Raw genomic sequence first — 19,922 nt, 5'->3', positions numbered from 1 at the left:
AACATGACAATGAGTTCACTGTACTCCAATGGCCTCCACAGTCACCAGATCTCAGTCCAATAGAGCACCTTTGGGATGTGGTGGAACGGGAGATTCTCATCATGGATGTGCAGCCGACAAATCTGCAGCAACTGCGTGATGCTATCATGTCAATATGAACCAAAATCTCTGAGAAATGTTTCCAGCACCTTGTTGAATCTATGCCACGAAGGCAGTTCTGAAGGCAAAATGGGTCCAACCTGGTACTAGCAAGGTGTACCTAATAAAGTGGTATACTGCCTAAGCCTCTATAAACTTTCAAAGTTTGAGTAAGTGTCGAACCAAAACACAATGTTTATCTCATATTTATGAATAGAAAATCTTGACACGGTGCTTTCAGATGCTGTTTACCACTTCTGTGGGACATATACTGTTGACCTGCTATCTCCCCACAAATATCCCCTTTCCCATCGAAAACTTCAAAAATAGGTGAAGGGCTCTTACGCTAGAGGGTTGGGAACCACTGCAATACACATTTAAAACCACTGGTGAAATGCACCTGATTCTGTTTACCTGCGCTCTGCAGTCTCTCTGTGAGAACATGACCTGGTACTATTTACAGATGATGAATGTGCCTGTGGACGCTGTTAGGAACAAAAAATAGCACAGCAAGAGAAAGCATGCTGTGACAATATTAAAAGCAGCTTTGTTTCTCATGTTCCCTCTCTATATTTAATTTCTGTTGTGCTCTCTCCTGCACCAGGTTGCTCTTAATCACTTTTTCTCTGGGGACATCATCAGCAGACACTTGCTTTCTTCTTTGCTCCTTTTTCTCTCTCCACCCAGTGCTTTTTTATTCTGCCTCTGACTTCTTCAGTTTTCTTATTCTGCCATTTCCACCGCTATCTTTCTGTTGCCTCTCCTGAACTCAGACTTGAACCCATCTTTCTTCCCCAGCCCTCCTAATGTCTCATAACTATGTTTATTTTTACGCATCATAGCCTCCCATCCTCTGTGAACGGAAATGTCCTATAGTCTCCACCTTAAATATATTTCTCTGTGCCCCAGGGAGAGTTCACTTTAGACTAATGAGTGTTAACTGCTGTTCCAGAAATGAGAGAGAAGTACGTTTGTTCCCTCAGTATGCGATGCAGGGCACGCTGCACCGACAGCTCCATAGAAAATCAATTAGAAAGCATTTAGAGGGTGGGCTTGAATTTCTAGTTCAGACCTGATGGCACTGCTGTAAAGTAACACCAGATATAAAAGTAAGTGTCCAGGAATCACCAGTTAACGTCAGCACTTGGTTCCTAATTGAAGTCTGATTTCTCAGATTCGACCATCTTTTATAGAAAAAAATGTGGTGGAATTACATTTTTTTTTTTTTTTTCCCAGAAGTATTTTATTTCAGTAGCAGCAACTGTAAGTGTGTGATAATGGCATTTTATTGTAGCTCCCAACCTTCAAAGCCCCTAACAAGGGATCTTAAGAGGGAGATAGCAGGTCAACACTATATGTCAGATAGAAGTGGTATATATCATCTGAAAGCTGGGAACCTCAAGATCTACACGAGATGCAGTTCAGCACTGTGCCAAGATTCTCTACTCATAAATATGTGATAAACTTTGTGCTTTGGTTATTCAAACTGTGACAGCTTACAGTGTATATAGGGGCTTAGAACATCTTAATGGAAGTATATGATGACCATCCTTCTGCTCAATTAAGTCTCCCAAGTTGTTGCGGCATTTTTTTGGGGTTTGCGCCATTTGTGACACTGATTTGCTGCTATATTTAATCATTTTTGACCACTCCAGAATTAATAACAATGGTCAAAAATCCCTCTGAATCACCACACGTAGGCCGGTTTCCGCCAAATTGTTTTTTCCCAGCTGAAAACGTCAGGCGCTCCTGAGGAAACGCCCAGCTGGGAGCGTTGGAGAGTGCCTCGGAGGCGTGCTAAGACACTTTGGTTGCTATGATACAGAATATCTGCAGAAGAAAACATGTCAACATAAGGTAGAGCAATTCCTCTGGATGAGGGGAAGGTTGAATCATGCAGGGAGAGAGGATGGTCCTGCTGGTCTGTGTGGACTCGAGAGGAAGCATATTTTAATATATATCCTACAGTATATGAACGTATTGCTCCTTCGTTGTTGTCTCTTTCAGCAGCTGTACATGTGTGATATAACAGTTGGTCTTTTTTGTTTGTCCCTCCTCCCCTGTGATTGAACAGCTGGATAAAAAAGCACAGTGATGGGCGCAGTGATTCACCCAAAGTTGAACAGTTTTCAACTCTGTGCTCAGGAAAAAAAACAATACCGAGTGGGCGGTGCTGTACAGAACTCACGCTCAGCACCTCGTCATGCATCTGCCATTAGTAAGATAGCATAAATATGCAGTGATTCCAATGCATTAAAAAAAAACCGCTTTGGTGTTCACAGCCTCTGAGACCCAAGAACCTTGAGGAACTCAATAGAATAGAAATAGAAGTCCATACTGTTATTTGGTATCAAAAACTTTTGAAATCTGGAGATTGCCATTTTCAGCAGTGGGATAGCGAGCTCTCCTGTTCTGGACGCTGCACAGAAACCCCTTATTGTCAATATACATATGAAAACTATACATCCTCTGAACGCCAGACATGTTTAGTTTGTGGTTGTGAAGTTTCACAAGGTTGTGATTAACGCAGAGGTCACAATAGGTCAATTTACACAGAAATACCAAGCTTAAAAAAACGTCTGTCCCCACTACAGTGACATGGCTGTGTGGACTAACAATCATCACACATGAATAAAGTTGGGCTCAGTAAATCCACAACAGTCTCAGCTTTCCAGTGATACCCAGTTTATGCAGTTCTGAGGCGGTTTAGGGACCCCAGTATGCAATAGGCAAAAAGAACACACGTATGCAAAGAACTGCATGGTGTTTGCCCAAAGGTGCTTGGGATTAGCGTTAAGTGGGCATGTCTGTAAAGGGGAGAATCATGGGTACCCATAGAATCCATTTTCATTCAGATATCTTCAGGTTTCCCTTGCCAAAATTATGCCTTTTTCCTCAAAACTTTGGCGTGTTGTTTAACCTCCTCCAACTCATTTGGACACTTCTTCTCTGCATCACATCCCACCTCAGAATACAGTCACATAATGGAAGGTGTAAAACATAAAGAAAGGTCCACACACTGTAGCTTCTGTAGCTCCCTCCTGTAGTCCACTTAATTACTACATCCACAAGCAATTTCTCAAGTTAATGCTCTTCTTCAAAATGATGCAATATAATTGAAGCAGACCTCCACTGAAGTGCTCTTTCTGTATGATGACATATCTGTACTCCCTGCCTCTTGTAGTTGTGGAGATGCTCCAGTCGCTCCACTCCCTGCAGCAGGAGAACCAGCGCCTCCAGGACCAGATCCTCAGCCTGACGGCCAAGAAGGAGCGGCTGCAGCTGCTCACCACAGACCTGGCCGTGTCTTTCCCTCCACATGTTCATTCCGCCCATGGCTCCATGCACACCTCTGCCCAGATCAACTTCCTGTCATCCACACAAGGTCAGGATCATCATCTCTTTCACCGACGGTCACATCAAAACCTGAGGACACACTGTTACTGTGATGTCATGTAGTATGCTTTCCTCTTCCCTCCCCTCACAGCAGTCCACCTGCATGTAGCATTTATTTAAACATCAGTGTATTACTGTCAGGTTAGTTGTGATTCCTTACAGTAAACACATTAAGTAAGATGATTGATAGCCTCTGTCTCACATCAACTCTGCTGTTGCTCGTATTTGTCTTTCCACTGACAGTGTCATGAATCAATACAGCCGATTTCCTATGAAATAACACCATGTTTTTATGTTGTAAATTGCAATGTAGAGGCTGCAGATCATTTTTACAATGACCTCATGCACAAAAATGATACAAACAGAACATGTAATGATTTATTGATGTCCAAATGCTTAACGTATAGCATTTTACATTAATAATAATAATAATAATTATAAAACATGGTGGTTATGTAAATCTTTGACCTTGTAGTTCTCACCCTGTGTTTGTGCCTCCCTTTTCTGTAGACCCCCTGAGCACCAATAAGAGTCCCCTGTCCAAAAGCTGCTTCCTGAATGACACCTCCTTTGTTACCTCGTCTGAGGTGAGAACCTGTACACCCTTTGTTATCTTAAACACACACGCTGTGCTGGGAAGTACATCTCTGCTTAGTTGTAACAAGAAAGGCGTGAAACTCTCAACGTTGACACTGACTGTACTTGTTATGACAGTTTTTTTTTTTCACTGCAACCTGAGGCTACCAACACACTCATGGGATTTTTGTGTATAACTTTTTCCCATGTTTACACCTGGCATCCACCAGGGATGGGAATTGGTTAGATTTTATCAATACCAATGTCATTATCAATTTTGCTTATTCGTCTGATTCTTTATTGATTCCCTTACTAGCTACTGATCGTTTTTCTGTTTGGAGAAAAAGTAGATTTTCACAAGTTTTTCAGTATCATCACAAAGGTTTTATTATTTCCGGGTCTGAACACAGTGAAGCAGCAGAGTAAAAAAAAAAACTGCCTGTTACTTAGGTCATCATCTAAAATGGATGAAATGAGAGAATGTTTAAACAGCATTTGTGTTCATTTATATTTTCTTAGTCAAAGAAAAATCTGCTCAGCCTGCCTGCATGATGCTAATGTTATATTAACGGTATCTGCCCTCTGAACTGGACGTGCTGCGCAGTTGGGAAGCAGTGGTACTTGTGTGTAGACTGTCAAACACATGGCATTCCCGGAATTTAAGCCCATGTTATGAAGAGAGATGTTGGTGTTTCCACCCTTACTTGAAATTATCATTTTACAACCATTACAAGCAGCACTGTTGTCGTTTTTTGTGAAATGAAGCCATGCTTAGGACCTTGTTTTCTTTCAGCCATAACTCCTTGTTGGAAGTAGAAACATGAGTTTGACATCACAGTTTTGCACTGTACAACTGTCAGAAAAACATGCCGGCATCAGTCAAAGGAATTGATGAGCTTGGAGGCGTACATTTGCATTGGATTGGACAATTTATAAGTTGTTATCAACTGCAACAGTTTCCTGACTTCTATTCCTAGCATCCACACTACTCCAGCGTTTTGAAACACCTAAATCTGAGACCTTTGAAAACACTGCCGAAACCAGGTGTGGTTTGAGGTTGCATTTTAATCTGGACAAGCAGAAACAAGAGATTTTTCTGAATGATTAGCTCTCATCAGTCACAGGTTGTCAAGTCAAAACATTACCGCAAGGCTTATATATATCTTTTGTGATTGTATCCTTCTTGTGTTGGTACCATTGTCATGGCTCCTGCAGCGATAGATAATACTCCTGTTACCACTCTGATATATCAACATATTTCCTTTGCAATGACTTGCAGTTTGTTTACCACCTGATACTTGTGTGTAACTTTTAGTAACAGTTCCACCTCTTTATCAGTCCATGCAAAGAAATCTCTACCAAGTAACTAAGCAACCAACCGCAGAGCAGAGAGCCTGCTTCCTGTTTACCTTAGCATGCACATGCCCAGTGCATGTAAATGGTCATGTGATATGTGTTTTCAGGTGTGTTAATATGGGCAAAGATTATACCTGAAACTGATAAAACGCTTGTGTGTTGGAGAGTGGATGTGGGCTGCGATGCAAATGCACATAGTGCACATCAGGAACGAGATAAGAGCCGAACAGCTCAAATGATTTGTCATGTCTTTGTTCCAGGAGCTCCACTCTGGTAGTCCGTCCCGCAGTAGCTCCTCCCTCTCTTTCCAGAGTACTCCTCCTCCTCAGCAGAGCCCCGCCTCCTTCGGCCAGCCCCTGCTGAACGGCCTGAGTCGAGGTTTGGGCGACGGTTTGGGGACCATCAGTCAGGCCGGCAGCTCCTCTTTGCCCATGGTGGGTGGGCTCATGTCATCCCTTGCAGGAAGTCCTCAGCTGAACATGAACGGTGTGCCAGGCAGTCTGAACGGTGTGATCCAGTCCCCTGTGCCGAACGCCCCTCAGCCCACACTCCCCGCTCTGCGGCCCCAGCCTCCACCACTCAACCCCCAGGCACTGGCACAGGGCTTTCAGCTTCCCAAGAGCGTGAGCCCGTATGTACCCGGTGTTTCTTTAAATCAGCCACTTTTAAAATGAATTGTTGTTTTGTTTAAAGACGTTGACATCATGCCAGGCAGCTGATGGGTATTTGTGAACCAGGGAAAGGCCTGTAATTGTTTGGACTGATCAGCCTGAGTGTTGGAGCATCGTCTGGTGTGTAATGTCTGTGTCGCTGCTTGTGTTTCAGGTCTTCGGTCCTGTCAGAGCAGCAGAAGCAGCTTCTTCTCGAGCAGCAGCAGATCCAGCAGTTCCTCACCTCACAGAACTTCACTCCAGTAATGACACTCTTTATAGCACTTTGTCTCCGTTTCTCACCGGTATTCCCATAATTTACATTTTCTGTGATGATTTAGAATATTTTGGCCATAAATATTCAAACGGTTAAAGCCAAATTTTGTTACTGACTTATGACTCTTATGTTGTAGAACAAAACATGAAAGTCTCTTATGCTTGTGTTAACCACAGATCTTTCAGGCATCTAACCAAAAACCCATTAGTTTCAAGATGAGGGAGCCAGAATTGTAGAGATACTAACTTCTTTCAGTGTTTTAACTCCCTCCTGCAGCACTCTGTTGCTTTAAAGATAGTATGGTTATAAGAATCTGAGGTTATGAGTCACTGTGTATCTCCTTTTCAACAACAGGAAACCAGCCACAGTGAGTGTTCTTATTTGACTTGCAAACTAGTAAATGGCTGATGGAGTGTAGAACCAGTCAGACACTGTAGACACCCAGTAACTGTATGACTGATTTCTTTCTCTGGTAACTGGGGGGTTGTGGTGCATTCAGTGAACTGGACACTTCCATTTTCTCCCCAGACTAGTGTTGAAGTGATTTCAGAAGAGAGCTTTGGGCCACTTGTTGCAGGTCTCTTAAAAACATGGAACATGTCAGGGAGAATTAACATATGAAAGGCTGCTTTGTAGTAATTAAATTCAACCTCCAATTTTGAAAGCAAACAGGTGTATTCATTAAAGTTGGGGCGGTTTAACAATTTTAAAAACCGGTTTGATATGAAGCCAAACACTGGTCCTGATCGGTGTACCAGATTTTACCACTAGGTGTCAGACTTGACTCAACAGCCACTCCAAAGTGGAATATAATGGCACTGTGTCCTAACAGAAAATGAATGTCCAGCTATCGCATCACATTGTGGTACATCAGAGCTCTCTGTCCACACTGAATCCCTTAAATATGCACTTCTGGTACATCATATAAACAAACCACATACCTATCAGCCCTGCGCTGCAGCTCAGACTGGAGACGTGACCTCTTAACAGATGGATGAGTCGCCTACTTGCTATCTTCCAACATTTATACTTTTAAACAGAAAACACATTTTATTTTGTGATATTTACCTCAAATTACATAAAATGTAGCCAACAGCAGGTGTGTTGTTATCAGCTATGGTCATTTACCAGAAACTTTAAAAACCCCTGCCGATCCCTCTCCAGCCAGCCTACCTTTTTTTGTTTTCTGTTGTAAAATGAGAAGGTATTGTTTATATATTTCTTCATTTCATCTTCATGAATCGGTCATGCCTTGTGCAACGTGGAGCTTTCAAAGCAGGCGACGGGAAGAAATAGAAACACAGCGTCTGACAGAAGTTCAGCTCAGAACGGTGCATCACATCAATCGTAGCCAATTAGATTACCTTTCATCAGCTTCAAATCCAAACTGTTCCCGTATTGGCGCAGTTTTACTTTTCTTGAGAAACAAACTCTGCTGTGTCTCGTATTTCCACCCAAAAAAACACATGAACTTTGTAGTAAACCAACACAATGTGTGCCGCTCTCCTCCATCCCACCTCTACTGTAATTTGATCCACTTTATGTTGCCACGCTCAGCTCACAACCTGTCAGACACTAGTGGCTCTTTTTGGGTGAGGGGCAGGGTACACCCTGGACAGGTCACCAGACTATCACAGGGCTGACACATAGAGACAGACAACCATTCACACTCACATTCACACCTACGGTCAATTCAGTCAGAGTCACCAATTAACCTGCATGTCTTTGGACTGTGAGAGGAAGCCGGAGTACCCGGAGAAAACCCAGGCTGACACAGGGAGAACATGCACATTGTTCCACTCTACTCCCAACTCTGGAATTTACGTTAAAGTTTGCAATGCAAAAATAGAAACTTACTCAAGTGTAAAACATTTCCTAAGTCACAGGTTTCCTGAATGTCCCATAAACTGTCTGTGTCCTCTCCTCCACCAGGAGCAGCAGGTGATGGTGTGCCAAATGCTGCAGCAGCAGAGACAGAGGGAGCTGCAGCGCCTCACGCTGACAGGAGCGCTCACCTCCACCCCAAACTCACCCATGATCTCCCAGTCACCCAACCTGCTGTCCTCAGCTACAGCCTCACCCCTGCAGGGTGGCCAGGGAGGCAGCCTGTTCGGCCTGCAGGACAATGCACTTCACAAGCCCGGAGTGAGTAGCACTGCAGGGTTCCTCATTATAATTGTGTATGTTAGAGTTTTAGGAATTAAACATTGTGTAATTGTGTTTTCAGGCTGCAGGAGAGAAGGGTGGAGACAAGAATGGGTGACGTTTCATGATTTCACAGAAGCAGCTCAAATGAAGATGCGGGGCATCACAGCCCCCTCGAAGAACTGAGGTCAACTTTCATGACTTTTGAACGTCTTTCCTTCTCTGTCATCTTTATCTTACACCCTCTTTTATGAATGTATAACAGGATGGACTTAAACGTCAAGGTGAAGTTTTTGGTGTTTTGAAATTCTTTATATCAGAGGTTCTTCTCATAGGTTTTTGTGTAGGCAGCTTTCAGAGAGCATGGATACAGTGGTCTCTTCTTAAATTGCACTAATTTGTTAGCTAGACCAATGGGGCTGCTTATGAAGGCAGAGCCAGAGTTTCTGCTCATCCCTGCAGGCGCTGTACGGGCTTTCGGGCTGAAGCGTGAACTCCAGGTCAGAGCGTCTCCCTTCTGACTTCTCAAGCACTGACCGTTCACGATTTCCCGCCGTGGCTTGAACCGGAGTTTCCATTCAGTCGGTGAGAATCACAGACGTCTGCCACTTCTCGCAACCTCAACTGTCTTCCTTGATATTTTGTCTTCCCTTTGTGTTCACCCCCACCCGAGTTTCATCCAGATCTTCTATATGTTGCAGCCTCTACCAGGCACTTATTATGTAAAGGATAAATATACTGTCATTTCCTGTGTGGTTAGCGGCATTTCAACATTAAGCTAGTTATTACCTCAGATCTTTCCACCTTTTTTCCATTGTTGAGATTTTGTGCTGACTCATTACCGCAATAGCCTTCACTGGATATAAATGCCCACCAAAAATCTTGATGTTAACTTTAAGGTATTAACTCTTAATGTAAACGTAGAAACGGCACAGAACCCACGTGTCCAAAATGGCGCTTTGGTCCACTAGAGACCGGAGTAGCCAGATTTTATTCAGAACCACCAGAAGAGTTTCTAAAGACTTTTATATCCTTCCAGTTGCTATCGAGATTAAGCAGACAAAACCAAACATTTGGAAACTGTAAGTAAGAAATTGTTTTTCCGAAACAAGTGTGCACTTTGCATGTTAGTAGCTAACAGAGCAAATTAGCCATCAACACTTTATAAAGGACGCTCGGTACTTATAGGCCACTAGGGACTGACAGGTTTTTGATTTATGTGAGTATTTTGCACTCCTCCTCCTGAAGTGTCAGTGTTTTATGTTCCTTTCATACATAGATATTCCTTTCATGTTCACCAACTAGTTGTTCTTTTAGCAATACTGGATAGATAATGCCTTAATGATGCTAGATTTACAGAGAAAACCACAAGCCCAAAGGCTTAACTCTCTTGTCGTCTTTCTTTGATAGTGTTTTTTATCTTGGGTACAAGGAGGGTTAGTAAAGTGAAAGCACTCTTCCTGAACCCGTTTATACTTTTGATAGCTGACTGATGATTTCAAGAGTTAAAATGTGTGAATAACCGTATAGTGGTAACTAAAGTGTCAAATAATTTTCTATTGTAATTTTTGTGTTCAGATGAAATGGTCTTTAGTTGTTTGTGCTTCGGAGAACTGAGAAACAAGGACGTATCGAGTGAAGCCTGCACAGTGGTGTCACAGGGGACGGCCCAGATAAACTAATATTAAACTATTATAAAAGTGCTGTCGCGACAGTGTGTGATGCACAGTGTAGCTGTTAGCGTCACTGAGAAGATGGTGAATTGTCAGTGTCGTTAACTGCGGGGCCGTTTGAGCCCAGATCATGATTTAAGCCAATGTAGAGACTATGTTAAGCTTGTCTTTCCTTCCACTCCACTTTATCATACAACGCCTCTGTTTGGCTCAGTTTTACTAACAAAGGCTCTTTGCAAAGTAAGGGATTATGTTAATCATGTTTTTTTCTCCTGTGTTCTTTAACAATATTGTCATTTAAGATATTTTCTCACTTCTGTTTGCAATCTTGAACATGATCTCCCATACATGTGATATCTTGAGTGCTAGGTTATTTTGTTAGCAGCTAATGTAGACGTCAGAAAGGAACTCCAAGCAGCTCACGAGTCTGTGATAAATACTGTAGCAATGACAGAAGGAGAATGTTGATTATGTCGATGAAGACATGAGCCAACGCGTTGACATGACTCCAAGAGGGAGGTCTGCAATTTACCAAGTATGTCCTTATGAGTCGCCTCTCTTAGCTGAGGCGAAGTCCAGACAGACGACCGTGTCCAAGAGATTGACTGAAGAGTGTTGCGAAGGATTTCTGAAGCGGTTTCTTTCTCATGTTGCACTGGGGCGCTTTGGGCCCAATTGTAAATCGTTTTTTTAGTACCTTTTCAATTTTGTTGGAATACGAGTTGTATACTTTAATATGTTTGTGTAAAAACACATTCATTCTTTTAAGCTTTGAAGTTTGGGTAACCAAGATAATCCATGTTCTGAATGTCGTACTGTGTATCTTTTATGTATTACAACATTTAAGCACCTAGCTCTGAATGAGGTTTGATGGAGAGCGAGTTACCTATTGGGATATGAATTGCATGAAATGCAGTGACGTCTCTCAAATGTGTTGCTAAATACCAAGTAATAACTATGCATAATTTTAAATGCATTGTTCCCTGGAAAAAAAGAAGAAATTAAATGAAATGAGCACTGAATTTTAAAAAGGACAAGCATGTTGTCATTGTACAGTGTATTTGTTTGAGAGAATTGATCAAAACAAATTTGACAATATTCAGATTAAAAGCCCTGTAAAGTATTTTGATATTTTTGTGTGTAAAATTAAAAGGACGGATTAAGACAACTTTTTTTGTCAATAAATGTATTTTACTGAGTTGTTTTACATTTTCTCTCTGGTGTTGAATCACTTATCTGTCGTTAGTCTACTAGAATGAAGAGAGGAAAGGGGGAATAAATTCAGACAGTCTCAGGTCGGTAGAAACATATAATTTACACAGTAACTAATATTAGAATGAAAATGCTCTGTAACAGCAGTTTAAGAGGTGGATTCTGTCAGACTGACGACACGCTGCAGTGTTCAGGTGGGTTTTTGTTGCCATGTGCTGTGCTTGGTGCAACACTGGAACTCGTGTTTGGGTGCCTGAAAGTAGGACTTAAAACCTTGTTTAAAAATAAAATATGAAAGACAGAAACAACATTCAAATTTAAAACTTTCCGGTCACATATGTCCAAGCAACCTTTAAAAAATATGAATTCAGTATTTAAAGTATATCCCAGCTATTTGTTTACACACATTTCCGTACACCATCACACTGATTCAAGAATATTGAGATCATTTGCTAACCTCCTGTGGTGTAAACAGGGTTGAAAGCAGGTCGAAAGGATAAACATTCCTTCCATTATCCACAAAGAGTTTATAAGTAGGAAGTAAAACAGTTAACAAATCATTTACTGACACCACATAAGTCAGGGCCAATAGTAAGGAGAACACTTGGGTTGCCAGGTTATGCCTTCAGCTGGTATCAACCCCAACTTTCAAATAAAAATGGTCAAGTTGTAACTAATGGCTTTATTGATATATAATGAAGTGTTCACTAATTCTTATGTGACTTAGAGAATTACAGATACCTGACACTGGAATTGGCCAACATGCTTTTTCTTATTTTGCACAATGAATGAATATTACATATATTGAAAAGTATTGTATTTCATGTCTCCATCTGCTGGTGGGCTATCATGTTAAGAGCAGACATGCATACTATGATGTCAATTCCACTACAAAAGAGACTTGATGATCACTAAAATTAGGTAGGAAAAAAGTGGATATATTGGTATTGGTTATTGGTCAAATGAGTTGTTACATATCGGCATATCAGATATCAGCAAAAAAAAAATCCAATATCGTGTATCCCTAATGAGAATGTATTAATGTGTATTACTATCATTTATAACTGTATTACCAAGTAGAAACCAAAATTCAAATTTTGTTCTTATTAATGCCTTCTACTGAGATCATGGGCAGTTGTTAGAGTGGACAATTACAATACACTCAACTCCTCCAATCAGAAACAAGCTAGACTGATGACACTGCTCATGCTGAGCAGGATTCTCTCTGCCTGTGGAGAAGGAGCAGGATCATTTCGCCTCAGCGGAAGTTTTCAACAACAAAACAGTTATTTTAAGGTGTGAACGTAACCTTTTGGATATACAGTGTTGCTCTGCTGTCTAAAGTGAAGAGGACTGCAAATTTAAACTAACATCAATTTTATCTCTAGGGTATTAATTAAAAAATAATGCTGAAATAGGTGTTGCAAACGGGGGGTAATTGTAACCCCCAAGCCACATGGCCCAATGTAACCACCTTCATTGACATATGATACTGTTAGAAAATGAACATATTTCACTAAATTTAAATGTAAATTACTTTGAGAAAGGATGTTTCAAAAGCTCATCAATAAACATGCTTTTTAGTATAAAATAACATGTTTTATATGTGTTCAAACAATGTTAGATTTTGACAGGAAGTGTGAATATTATGCACAGATCAGCTACAACATTAAAACCACTGAAAGAGGAAGTGACTGATCATTTCGTCACAATGCAGTAGACATGGGGGAAAGTCACACGTGCAAGTCACAAGAAAGTCTCAAGTCTTTACCTTCAAGTCTCAAGCAAGTCCCAAGTTAGTTGTGGTGAGAATCAAGCAAGTCAAGTCAAGTCCCTGCTATAAGTCAAGCAAGTCACGTCAAGTCATTGCTCAGGTCAAGCAAGTCACAAGTCAAGTCATATGTCACATACAGCATCTCCTCACAATCCGCTAGCTACATATCCTCTGAATATGCTGTGAAAAAGTCCAGTCTCTGTAGGCAGCCCAGGCTCCACAAATCGCAACACAAGCATTTGGGTCCAGGCTGCACCAACCAGCGAGCGTGAGACCAGCGAAAGCAAGCACACACACATGAATGCGGTGCCCATGTCTCACGGTCTCACGTAAGCGCGCATACGTGAGCGCGGTGCACAGAGAGGCAGTTAGAGCTACAGGCTACAATGAGGCTAAAAACAGAGTTCAAATGATGTTTTTCCAAACAACTTTTTATGTCGGGGCTTCAGGACACTTGGATCACTACGGACGAGCAGTATGGAGATATTTTGTGGTTTCAATTATGTGTTTTTAGACGTTTGAATCTGGGGCGCCGTAAGCCTCCATTAGGTGGAGTTTTGTTGCTACCTCCTCTCCCCTTGGATCTCCGGAAGTGTTGTGAGGACTCTAAAACTTCACCTGAGCCTCCATCAGCATGAGGGTTGAACATGTGTGTAAATCCAGGGTAACTAGCAGCTATCGCTAATTCACGACAGAGTCACGGAGGACGAGGGGCAAGCTAGCTCTGTTGTGTTTGTTTGGGTTTTTTTTAAGATTTTTTTTGGGGCATTTTTTTTGCCTTTAATGGACAGAACAGTTAAGTGTGAAAGGGGGAGAGAGAGAGAGAGGGGATGACATGCAGCAAAGGGCCACAGGCTGGACTCGAACTCGGGCCGCTGCGGCAACAGCCTTGTACATGGGGCGCCTGCTCTACCACTAAGCCACTGACGCCCCAGCTCCGTTGTGTTTGATAACATAAGCGTAAACAGAAGTGATGCCCAACGATGCTTAGCATGCCTTTAATATTGAATTAAAGCCAAGTCCTTTAGAGTCATCTGTCTAAAGTCAAAGTCAAGTCTCAAGTCATGAATACAAAGTCAAACTCAAGTCTGGTCTTTAATCGACGTTGGTCAAGCAAGTCTCAAGTCATCATATTTGCTACTGGAGTCTGACTCGAGTCAAGTCATGTGACTCGAGTCCCCCATCTCTGCAATGCAGTGGTTTGCTTGGAAACTTTGGGTCCAGACATTTATGTGGATGCCACCAGGCATGCTCCACCCTCTCAAACACTGTTACAGACCAAGTACCCTGCCTCATAGCAATGGTAAACCCTTCCAGCAGCAGCCCCCAACAATGCGCCATGCCACAGCACAAAAATGGCTCAGGAATGGTCTGAGGAATGTGAGAAACCTGGCCTCCAAATTACCCAGATCCCAATCTAATCGAGCATCTGTGGGACATCCTGGTACCCTGGAGCCAAGTCTAATTCAAGGGTGCCCCACTGTGGATCAGGGGCACCACTGGGGTACCGGCACATCCCATGACTGCTCAATCAGATTGAGATCTGGGGTGCATTCTGAACGGCATACCTTTTCTTTTCACTTTTAGTAGGTACTTCAAGCTGCCCTATTATTACTATTCGACTGGTCATCAGTTACTTGAATGTCCTGTTATCCATCATTGGGACTTCTCGGTTTGCGGCTCAGTTGATGTGACGTATTGTCCACTGATCAGAGGATTGTGTGTCAGAATAGCCAGGCCAAGCCATGCTGGCTTGCATACTGCAAAATCGGACCAGATGTAGTAGAACATCTTGGTATTTTGGCATACTGCATGTCACATAGTATGTATTGGGACATACTATATCTTTTACTGGCATTCTAGGGTAGTATGGGTATTGGAATGCACAGCTGGGGAATTTGGAGAGGGGGTGAGGTCATTGGTGAGTGCTGTTGCCATGAGGGTGGGCGTTTGGGTCACTTCACCCAATGGTGGTGTTAATGTTTTGGCTGATTGGTGTATATGTCTGCAAAAGCAAAGTTCCTTTCATGGTCAGTTTATCTGTACAGTGGATTAAAGGCTGTATAATAGTATATTTTTTCAATGTTTCAATTGCCCTCATTGTGATACTTTGACTTCTTGCATTGAATTTACTACTATAGTCTTGTGCTCATTAGTGAAAAGATATCAGTGTATTATTACTAAGTCCATATGTGTCTTAAATATATCTTAAATCAAAAGATGTCCAGTATCTCAAGTCATCTGTGAGTGAATAAAGATGTTTCGGTTGTCCCCGGTCTCCCGTACTGAATGACTCACATTGAGGAGGAGGAAGAGCGGTGTGTTAGAGGTTATGAAGGAGTGGCTTCAGCACGCGAGCTGTTTACAGTCATCATCTAGTCTCCCGGTTCGTCGCAGGGCAGGAGCCATGTTGTAACTTTTCCTGAAGTCCGTCGAAGTTTTGTGGCAGCTGTTCGCTAAATGCTGGTTTTTATTTGACCTTAAAATGATCTCCAGCAGTTTTCTAGTCGCAGTGCAGAGAGGATGCACGCAGACCTTCACACAAACTATTTCCTTTTCGATGGTGAGACGTCTTTTTTGTCTAGACGCTAAAAGTCACAGTATTTGAATCGTTAAATTTCCTATTACCTTCATACAGATGTATCGCACATTTAACAGGGTTTTTCAGATTGCTGAGTCATGATTGGAAAGGTACAATGTAAGACCTGTATTTGTTTTATTCATGTCTATACAAATGCAAACACAAAAGCTGGCACACCTTAATTCTCCTTTAGCACCGGTGAATTGTGCCCAACACCACGGGCGCATCATGAGACAATGGGCCCCTGGGCACAGATACGCAAGGGGCCCCACCACCTCTTCTACATAGGAGCAAGACACACAGACGTTGTGGTGGTTTGTTTCGTGTCTCTTTGTGGTTGTTTGTGTCATTTTGTAGTCATTTGTGTCCCATAAGGGAATTTTGCATCTTATTAAGGGAATTTTGTGAGTCTTTGGGGTAATTTTTTTGTCTTATTGAGGTAATTTTGCATGTCTTTGCAGTAATTTTGTGTGTTACTGAGGTCATTTTGTGTTTTACTGAGGTAATTTTGCGTGTCTCTGGGGTAACTTTTTGTTTTAATTAGGTAATTTTATTTTTCTTTGCGGTAATTTGGGTCTCATTGAGGTAATTCTTTGTGTCTTTGAGGTAATGTTGTGTCTTATTGAGGTCATTTTGTGTCTTACTGAGGTAATTCGTGTGTCTTTGGGGTAATTTGTGTCTTATTTAACCCTCTAAAGGGACAGAGAAATTCCATTGAGAAAGGAGAAAGGAAGAAAAGTCTTGGGGCTAACTGTTTTGTCTTACTGAGGTAATTTTTTTGTCTTATTGAGGTAATGTTATGCGTCTTTGGTGTAATTTGGGTCTCATTGAGGTATTTTTTTGTGTCTCTGAGGTAATTTTGTGTCCCTTAGAAGTCATTATGTGTCTTATTGAAGTTGTTTTGTGTGTCTTTGGGGTAATTTTGTCTTTTTGAGGTAATTTTGTGTGTCTTTGGGGTAATTTTGTGTCTTAATGAGCTACTTTTATGTGTCTTAGAGGTCATTTTGTCATTTTTGTGTCACTTTGTAGTCCTTTTATGTCTCCAAATGGTTGTTTTGTATCTCTTCCCCTTGTCTGTAGTTATTTTGTGTCTTTTTGCAGTTCCTTTGCATCTCTTTGTGATTATTTGAGTCTCCCCATGGTCAGTTTGTGTTACGTTGGGTGACACCTTGCAGGTTAAGGTCACTTTGGGCCCTTGGGTCTGGGCTCAGTAGGTCCGTTCAATCATCCATCCAAGTCAGCAAGATGCAAATTTATAAAACATGTCAGAAAGTAACTATTTTCTGCCCTTTTTTATGGTTATCTGCTGTTACAAAGTGTGTTCTTGTATCAGTTGTCAGTTATTTTCTATCAGTGACTCAGTAGTAGTTTTTTTTCCCATCCTTGAACTGTTTATTTAAAAAATCTGTCTGCTTACTAATCTTTGTGATGTTATCTGTAGTTATCTCCAGGTGCTCTGTGACACATGTGATTGTTTATTCTGTGTGCAGGTTCAGTGCTGCCTACAGTCTACGCAGGCCGTCCCTGCAGCGCGGCTGCCCTACAGAGTGAAGGTGTCTGCTGGGAAACACTACGCCTGGTGTGCTTGTGGACACAGTAAGAAACAGGTGAGAATGCATGGTGTGCTGGGCTTTAACTTTCAGAGGTACCTGGGCTAAAAGCAGGATGCTTAGAGGCTCATTTACTGCTGCCCATGTCCACTTTACATTCCCACCACTTTATCTTAAGTGCTATATCATAGGCAACTGGATGCCTACGATAAAGTGGATGCAGAGTAGCAGACTATCAACTGTGTGGTTGTGAACCCTTACAGAGTCGTTGAGGTCACATGTGATGTCATGTGAAACTCAGAGCTCACATGTGACCTCATACGACCTTCTGAGAGGCAGTTTGGTGGTGGAGACTTGAATTTATTCCTGTGACTGACTGACAGTAAGGAACATGCGAAACTGACAGCTGAGGTCTTTTTTTTTTTTAAGTTTGTCAGCAAACTAGGCTGATGTATGCAGCGATCCCCAGTAAGGTAAAGGAGAGAGCCAAACTAGATTAACTGCAAACATAACAAAATAGATATTAGACTTGGCAATTATTATCTCTTGAGCCCAAGAGACAACATGTCGGATTTGATTAACCTTTCAACGTAATTACCCGGGAAATCCTCAAGGTTCTTCCATGGCAAACTGTTGACTTGTCACAGCAGGAAAAGCACAGGTGTAACCAATCACGTTAACGACGTCCTCGTTCTGTTTACTTGTCTCAGTGTTGAAAACAGTCAGGCAGTGTGCACAATAGGCAGGGCCCTGTGGCTGACACACCTAAAGAGTGCAGCCATAATTAATGTCATTAAATACACCTGGGCTTTTGTGTCTATATGCCACTATGTCTGCTGTGAAAAGGGACTGTAGCAGCAGTAGATCTGTGTGTATCTGTAGTAAACTGACCAGTTACATTTAGCGATACAGGCCACATCAGCAAGGAAGCATAACATATTGAATGATTGCTTGATGATTTTGTGTGCCAAAATAACTGGTGAAAAATATGTTCAACTAACTTTAAAATACTGAACACTGAACAATCTGGTTTTCGGTGTGAAAACATTTATATGAACTGAAGATGATTTTCACACTTTTATCTTCTCCCTCTTTCAGCCTTTCTGTGACGGTGCTCACAAGTCCAAAGCTCCGAGTATCTCCCCTCTACGCTTCACCCCCGACAAAGACAGGACGGTCATGCTGTGCGCCTGTAAGCAAACCAAAAACGCACCATACTGCGACGGCTCACACTTTAAGGTCATCTTCCGGGATATAGTGAAGTCAGTGAAAGGCGTCTTTAAATGAAAGACAATAATTTATCTCAACTCAACATAAATGCAGTAGTTGTGGAGATGTGATGTCCAGCACAATTTTGTCCTTGTCATTCCTCGTCAGGCTGATATTTTTGTCTGTATAATTATATTGTTTTTAAAAAAAAATATATATTAGTTTGCCTGAATGTTGTATATAAATGCATAACCCAATAAAACATACTTGAAAATATATATTTGTGTTGCATCACAGACTTGTGCAGATAATTCTTCAGATTTTAATTACTTTTTTTACAGTTTCAAAATAATAGTAAAAAGGGGGAAGTGCAAAATTTTGATAACCATTTTTAATTATACTTTATTTTTGACAACTACAATTAGGTCCAGACCCAGGTGATTTCCTAATTAAGGCTTTAATTAGTATCTGGCTGTGGCCGCTGTCCTGTCAGATTGATTGGCCCTAAAACCTGATGAGAAAATACTCAGACGAACACACACATCACTGCACAGGAGCTGCAAACACTGGTCTAGTTTAAAGGACAATAATAAAACATCTGGTATGGTGAAACATCTAATAGGGTCTAAGTTTCTGGTCTGAAATCCCGAATTTTACTGTTTTATGTATTGATGTTTTGTGTCTTTTCTATTGGGTGTAATAGTGGAAAAAAATGGGATATTAGTATTACCATTTCTCCTTGCCTCCTAGCCTAAACTTTAGGACTGCAGTGGAAATAAATCACGTTTTTACGTGAAAGCACAACATCTTTAAAATAACAAAGACCTGCTTTGCAGAGGAAAAAGACAAAAGCTTTTCCTATGAATTCAACAGTATCCAAAGAAAACAAGAACTTTTTTGAACAATGTGCCCTGGACTGACAAAACTAAAATGGAAACTTGTGGTCAGGAACAAAGACAGAATGTTTGGAGAAAAAAGGCAAAGCATTCATAAAGAAAAACACCTTGACAGCTGTTAAACATGAAGGTGTATCCATGATGCTTTGGAGTAGTGTGCCAGGTGGGGGTCAGGAAATACTGTGCAGGTGGAGGGAAGAATTTGTTCCACCAAATGTCACAAATTCTAGAGGCTAATGTTCAAAGGACAGTTCAGACACTGAAGTTGAAGAGAGGTTGGGTATTTCAGGCAGACAATGGTCTGAATTATACCTCAAAATCAACCATGAAGTACCACCGAGAAAGACAGATGGAGGTTTTGGAACAGCCTACACAGAGTGGAGAGATTTCAAATATACTGTGTATGCAAGGAAGCCAAAGAATATATCTAAGTTAAAGGTGTTCTGCCAGGAAGAATGGGAGAACTATTCGATAACAAGATTTTAATGA

General features: G+C 41.5%; 2 protein-coding genes across 2 annotated transcripts in view; both read left to right on the top strand.

Annotated features, from left to right (window-relative positions):
* LOC126390573 (protein AF-17-like) overlaps window positions 1-11,420 on the top strand; it is a 29,656-nt gene extending 18,236 nt beyond the window's left edge. Inside the window, exons 15-20 of the mRNA XM_050044949.1 lie at window positions 3,323-3,523; window positions 4,045-4,121; window positions 5,727-6,097; window positions 6,292-6,379; window positions 8,326-8,538; window positions 8,621-11,420. Coding sequence (XP_049900906.1) covers window positions 3,323-3,523; window positions 4,045-4,121; window positions 5,727-6,097; window positions 6,292-6,379; window positions 8,326-8,538; window positions 8,621-8,656 — 986 coding nt within the window. The 3' untranslated portion in view covers window positions 8,657-11,420. The remainder of the gene's footprint in view (window positions 1-3,322; window positions 3,524-4,044; window positions 4,122-5,726; window positions 6,098-6,291; window positions 6,380-8,325; window positions 8,539-8,620) is intronic.
* A 5,112-nt stretch (window positions 11,421-16,532) lies between these two features.
* Window positions 16,533-18,815, top strand: LOC126390285 (CDGSH iron-sulfur domain-containing protein 3, mitochondrial-like; the record flags this gene model as incomplete). The annotated part of the gene is made up of 3 exons (XM_050044521.1): window positions 16,533-16,547; window positions 17,269-17,385; window positions 18,427-18,815. Coding segments are annotated over 3 exons (321 nt in total), but the record flags the coding sequence as incomplete, so codon positions are not given.
* Window positions 18,816-19,922: the final 1,107 nt, after the last annotated feature.

The sequence above is a fragment of the Epinephelus moara genome, chromosome 5 (genome assembly GCF_006386435.1).
Source record: "Epinephelus moara isolate mb chromosome 5, YSFRI_EMoa_1.0, whole genome shotgun sequence".
Taxonomy (NCBI): domain Eukaryota; kingdom Metazoa; phylum Chordata; class Actinopteri; order Perciformes; family Serranidae; genus Epinephelus; species Epinephelus moara.
The sequence above is the reverse complement of the archived record's forward strand: the minus strand, read 5'-3'. Positions and strand labels throughout refer to the sequence as shown.